This window comes from Morus notabilis, unplaced genomic scaffold, assembly GCF_000414095.1.
Source record: "Morus notabilis unplaced genomic scaffold, ASM41409v2 Scaffold178, whole genome shotgun sequence".
Lineage (NCBI taxonomy): Eukaryota > Viridiplantae > Streptophyta > Magnoliopsida > Rosales > Moraceae > Morus > Morus notabilis.
This window is the reverse complement of record NW_010358891.1, coordinates 36,444-42,140: the sequence shown is the minus strand read 5'-3', so window position 1 is coordinate 42,140 and position 5,697 is coordinate 36,444. Positions and strand designations below refer to the sequence as shown.

The 5,697-nt window shown below is 35.6% G+C and overlaps 1 protein-coding gene and 1 pseudogene across 1 annotated transcript; both read right to left on the bottom strand.

Moving 5' to 3' along the window:
- The window catches only part of LOC21387361, a 1,870-nt pseudogene extending 1,411 nt beyond the window's left edge, over window positions 1-459 (bottom strand).
- A 2,853-nt stretch (window positions 460-3,312) lies between these two features.
- On the bottom strand, window positions 3,313-5,481 carry LOC21387360 (probable purine permease 10). The gene is made up of 2 exons (XM_010093475.2): window positions 5,423-5,481; window positions 3,313-4,710 (listed from the first exon to the last, which is right to left on the bottom strand). The coding sequence occupies exons 1-2, from the start codon at window positions 5,457-5,459 to the stop codon at window positions 3,560-3,562; spliced, it is 1,188 nt and encodes a 395-aa protein (XP_010091777.1). The 5' UTR covers window positions 5,460-5,481; the 3' UTR covers window positions 3,313-3,559.
- Window positions 5,482-5,697: the final 216 nt, after the last annotated feature.

Sequence of the window (5,697 nt, the reverse complement as noted above, 5' to 3'; positions counted from 1 at the left end):
ATGTGTGTGTCTACATACATAAATATATATATATATATATATATATATATTTATTGGTTCTCTCAGTTTTTCTGTTTTTCGAGTAATATGTTTTTAGTTACATGCTGTGTTTGGAAGGTAGTCATCTTGGAGTATGATTAATTCCTGCAATTATTATTTCGCCAACAATTCCCACTCTAGAATTATGGATTTGCAATACTTTCCATCTTTCCAAATTGCAATTGGATGTTGTGGAAAATAGTAATATTGACAAGGGCTAGTAATCTTCCTTTACAGCAGTCTCATTGCCATATCTCTGAGAACAATCATTCTGACGTAGGCATATAACTTGTCAGGTGAAAAAGAAAGGCATTTCTTTCCGTTCGGAGGGTTTGCAGTTCGATTTACGCGATCTAAATCTTATTCATTACCACCTAGTGTCATTGTAGAGAATCCCTGCCACATCGTTATTTCCTCCATCGATATAAAATGGATCTTGCCATTTCTTCTTTTTGGTCTTTATTTATTTATATAAAAATCATCATCCCGCCGCTCCTACCAACGCTCACTTACTTATGAGCAAAAAGGGTTCTAAATAATCAGCCCTTTGAATAAGCGAGGTACGAACGAAGTGACGGGCCCCTTTAGAGATAGGGGTAGGGGAGCGTTCGCCTTAAAGCCTTAAAGACGGAGAAGGGGAGGAGCAGTTATCTATGTAATTACGGTCTTTGTTGGCCGTTGTTCCGGTCTTTGTCCAATTCCGTCTTACCAAACAAGACTGACTTCTGACCAACCCGCGAAGGGTTGTGAAGTTGGACCAGGTACGAAGAATGAATCTAGATCTGTGTACGGAAGTTGCTGGCCGGCGGCCGCTCAACTGTTCGAGCGCAATACAGTGGTGGTTGGTTTCGATTCGACAAGGGTAGAATGCCTGGTCGAAGGTCCAGTACAGTAGGTAGCAGGCGTGTTCGTTTTGGCTCCCGAGCGAGAACGATAAATAGGCGATGCACCATCCTTGCTGCTACGTACGTTACAAAAGGGTATTTATCAAGAGTAAGAGGTAAAAATTCAGACTTGTATAATCTCAAATAATTACACTAACAAAAAGGTATTTATCAAGAGTAACAAGTAAAAGTTTAGATTCACATAATCTTAAGGGTAAATTTTCCAATTTTTATGTAGAAAAAGTGTATATGTACCCCTGCATACTAGAGACAAGGACATGTTTTTTTAAATTTGAAGACCTGGGCTACGTAAGAATTTGTTAGTAGTGGAATAAATGCTATTGTGACGACATACATTTTTTTATAATCACACTTTTTTTTAACCATAACAAAACGTGGATATAAGTCTACATGCACTTGAAATCATAAAGAGACAAATGGTCCATTTGTTTCATATACTCAAACTCAAATTATTAATTATGTATTGGTGTTTTTCTCTCACAAAAGATTTAAATTTCAAACGTCAAAATTTAGAATCATAATTTGAGTATACTTTTAAAACGGGTCTAAAGTCTCCGGTCTCTGAACTATTTTACTTTTGAGTTTGAAAAAAGAAAAGAAATGAAATGAAAAGAAAAAGATAATTCCTATATTCTTCCTTCTGAGTATATCATTGATCAAGCTATATGTCTATAGAACAAATGGAAATGGATCTCTATACTCAAATCATACATAAAAATTTCCCTCTGTATATAGAGAGTCCAATTGAGTATAAAGTTTAACTAACAGAATTACCTGTGATGAGTTGCAGTTCTTGAAGTTTCTCCCATCACAGAAACTTAGAAGCTCACAAAAATGAAAAGGGAAGCACACACAGAGGCGTTATTGTACAAGGTTTTACATTAATATGAGGCGTCCCTTAAGCAATGCAATAATTATTTACTAGAAAATGGATTCAGAATCATAAAGAGATGCCATAGAATTCAACGATTTGAAGAGACAAAATACGCGAGAACATTTTTTTTTCTTTAATCTGCTTAATTTAACTTTTCATACGATTTTTTTAGTTATTTTGTATCGAAAATTCTCAAATAATAGGGGACCAAAAGGAATTTTACAACTTTTTTTTTTTTTTTTTCCTTTCACTTTCTTTGCGTTTCTTCTTGTGCCTGAATCAACACTTGAAAGTAGAGGGTTATGTAACTTCTTTTTATTTTCTTTTCTTGAGCAGCAAAATAATTTTGTCTTGGTCTTAAAGTTCCTACATAAGTTGTCTTTAATAACTAGATTTTAGAAAATTTAATTTCCTAAGTTGCCTTTGCTCTAAGTTTGGAGTGTAACTAGATTTTAGAGTGGTTCATGATATAGCTTTCGGTCTAGTTAGCCTATTGGCCTGCCAATAGAAGTGATTGTCTGATCGCTACGAGTAACTGTGGCAGAATGGCTCGTATGGCTTTGTCCTTGCAAGAGCATATATATGACATGTTTTGGCTCGAGGAGAGGCCAAATTGTATAGCAGCTCCTCTCATAATGGATTCAGCTTTCCCTTTAAACTGGTGCGTAACCAATCATAATACCACATTATTTTTGCTACGAAAGACGACTCAAATAGAAATAAATAATATGGTACTAAACAATACTGCATTATTTAATAGACTCAGATAGAAACACACCAAAATTTCAGTTATAAAAAATCATAATTTTTTTTAAAATAACATGTAAAAATGCGGTTGACTAGTGTTGATGGTCGATTTTGTATGGGACTCGCCGGAGGGGCCCAAGCCCAAATTCCCGTCCCATGATGTGAGTGGGTTTGCTCCGTGAACCCAGCCATAGAGGAACTAGCGTGGCTAGTAGTTTTATGGGCCATAAGTAAATCAATGGGCCTCTTTATCGTTGGTCCAATTCAATTTTAAATCCCACTTGAGGGGTTAATTGGACTAGAGGAAATAATGGGGAAGAGAAAATTATTAAAGTGTATGGATGTGAATTTTTACTTCTTACTCTTCATTAATATTATCTTGATTAATATAGTTATTTGACTAATAAAAAAAATAATTAAGAATAAGAGATAAAAATCTAAATAAATGGGGTATTTATCTCCTTTTTCCAATGGGTAACGGAGAAATCAATCCAATAACCCACCATGTTTCCTTTTGTAGTCCGAAAAGCCCAATCCCCGTCCACCCACCCACGTAAGGTAGATTTCTAACATTACTCGGTCAAAATGGAGGCAGAAAACTATATCAAGACTTTACTTGGAAGGTGTTGCCTTTTTGGAGACGCCACATTTCACAACCGGAGGCGTGTTGCACCAGTCTCAAGGACAACAAAAACTCTAGTAAGAAATAGTATGTAGAAATTGAAAGCCACAACTTTTCATTTCTTCTGAAATACAATTACACAAACGATCCGGGTAATTCCCATCCGGAAAAAACAATGCCACTTAGCCGAGAATTTTAAATATCCACAAATACCATTTCAGTTGCAAAACTGAATTTTAAACATTCACAAATCAGTACACCCATTTGCTCTTATTATCTAAGTAATTATGTTATTTAAAACAAATATATCCTATAAACGTGTAATCTAACAGAACAAGTAAAACTAAACTCCTAGAAGTTTCTCAAACAGATTCAAACATTGATCTCTCTTTCTCTATGGGGTGAAGTTCTTGTTTCACTGATGGCATTTTGGCTCTCTTTCCTGGAACCATAATCATCAAGGTATTTCTGATAAACATAAGAAGTGAAACCCCAAATAGCCAACAACATTGCCATAACCTTTATCCCATCCATCTTCTCATGGAAGAAGAAGACTGCTAAAATCGGGACAATAGGAAAACCTGAAACGCTCATGCCATTGGAGAAGAGTGAAGATACCTCAGCAATCAACCCCACTGATCCAATGCTGAAGAGCTTCCATGTTATGGCTATCCATGCAAGTGTCATGACATAGGATAACTTCCCAAGCCTGAACGAGTTCATCTCCTCATCCAAAACCTTCCACTCTCCACTCGCAAAGAGCCCAACAAGAGTTCCCAAGCTAGCAACAAGTGATCGAAACACTATGATGTCTACGATCGCCGAAAGACTTTCACTCTTCAGGATTCTATTGAGGAGGAACTGTGTCAAGGAGAGCACCAATCCGTACCCTGCACACGCCCCTACGGTGCAAATGAAACCGATCACATATTTCCCTTTGGAGATATTAGGAGTGTCTTCAGATTCCGATTGAAACACAAGGAGAATAGAGGAGGTCGTGAGAAGCACCAGGGAGTTTATGATATAGAAAGTGAACTTTTGCGAGTTGAGAAAGAAGGAGAACAAAGCATTGAAGGCTAATTGGGATGCGCATAAGAGTGAGTAAGTAGACACAGGAAGGTACATTAGCCCGAGAGAGTAAAAATAGCAATCTGCTGCTAATATTAGGCCAAGAACCATATAAAATGATGCAAGGACAAATATAGAAGGCGATTTCGAACTGATCGTATTGGTGCTAATTTCTGTTCTGGTATTGTTATTCTTTCTTGATGGGAGCAGATAGTAGGGAAGCAGGATTGGAAAGCCTGCAACCTGAAGAAATGATCCAATCCATGTGCTATTTCCACCTTTGTCATAATACAATTTCCCCAACAGATTTCCTGCCGACTGACCGGCAAGAACAAACACCGCGTAGATACCGATTCGAATCCAGCTTGTAAGTTTTCTTCTTGGCTGAGGATTAGGCGACTGGTTGATTGAACCATTTGTGTGGCCATCAGGGTTTGCATCATTAGCTTCCTGAGCTGTTGAAAAGATTACATAATTTAAGGATTTGATGAAAAAAAAAAGAAAGTGCTTCTATACAGTTTAGATTCTAATTAAATATGACTTCCATAGGTGTAGAAACAAGAAAAGAGTAAAATTGTCACACCTTTTGTGTTCCACAAAAGAGAAAAGACTAAATTTGTTCATTGTGAGTCTTAGGGGACATTTATTTATGTGTTTGTTCTTGATTCTTTGTGATTTTCTAAAGTATTTTTTTCTCGTAAAAAATACACGTAAAATGAAATAATTCTAAATCTTGCATTGTGAGTCTTAGGGGACATTTATTTATGTGTTTGTTCTTGATTCTTTATGATTTTCTAAAGTATTTTTTTCTCGTAAAAAATACACGTAAAATGAAATAATTCTAAATCTTAATTAAATATATGAACCAAATATCCTCTCATATTTTCTTTCTTCTAGGGGATTAATTCATAGCTTTTATGACAAGAGAAAAGAGCGAGAGAAATCAGTGAAGGCTATATTGTTGATACGAGTATTATTACTTTCATATGAAGTGGCAAAAACAACATAGAGAAAAAGATTGAATATCCAAACTAAAATCGAACAGAGAAATAATTCTAACTTTCCCAGTCTATATTCTTTTCCTTATTCCCCTGTAAAGTTGGCAAATGTGCAAAAGAATGGAAAACAGAGGTAAACCCAGTTGAGAGTATGAACAAACTGACTTACCAGTGACGCTGGGTTGCCGTACTTGTGCTTCTCCCATGTCAAATGATGAGGAGAGAGAGATAGAGATATTTTATTTGGGCCTTGTATCTACAAAGATCTCTTGATAAATATTTAAGTATCTCTTGTACCATTATTAATTTTTAAGTCTCAATATTAATCTATTAAATTTTACTTCTTTAAAATAAATAATTTAATAGATTATTATTGATAATTTAATATATATTATTGGCTATGAGTCTCTAGTAATTAATAACGGGTATAATTTAATAGATTAT

What these genes read in the sequence shown, in the direction of transcription:
- LOC21387360 (XM_010093475.2), bottom strand. Translation starts at nt 5,459, where the DNA reads ATGGGAGAAGCACAAGTACGGCAACCCAGCGTCACTG. An exon ending in ACGGCAACCCAGCGTCACTG is followed by an intron (nt 4,711 to 5,422) that starts GTAAGTCAGTTT and finishes TCTTTTCAACAG; the next exon opens with CTCAGGAAGCTAATGATGCA.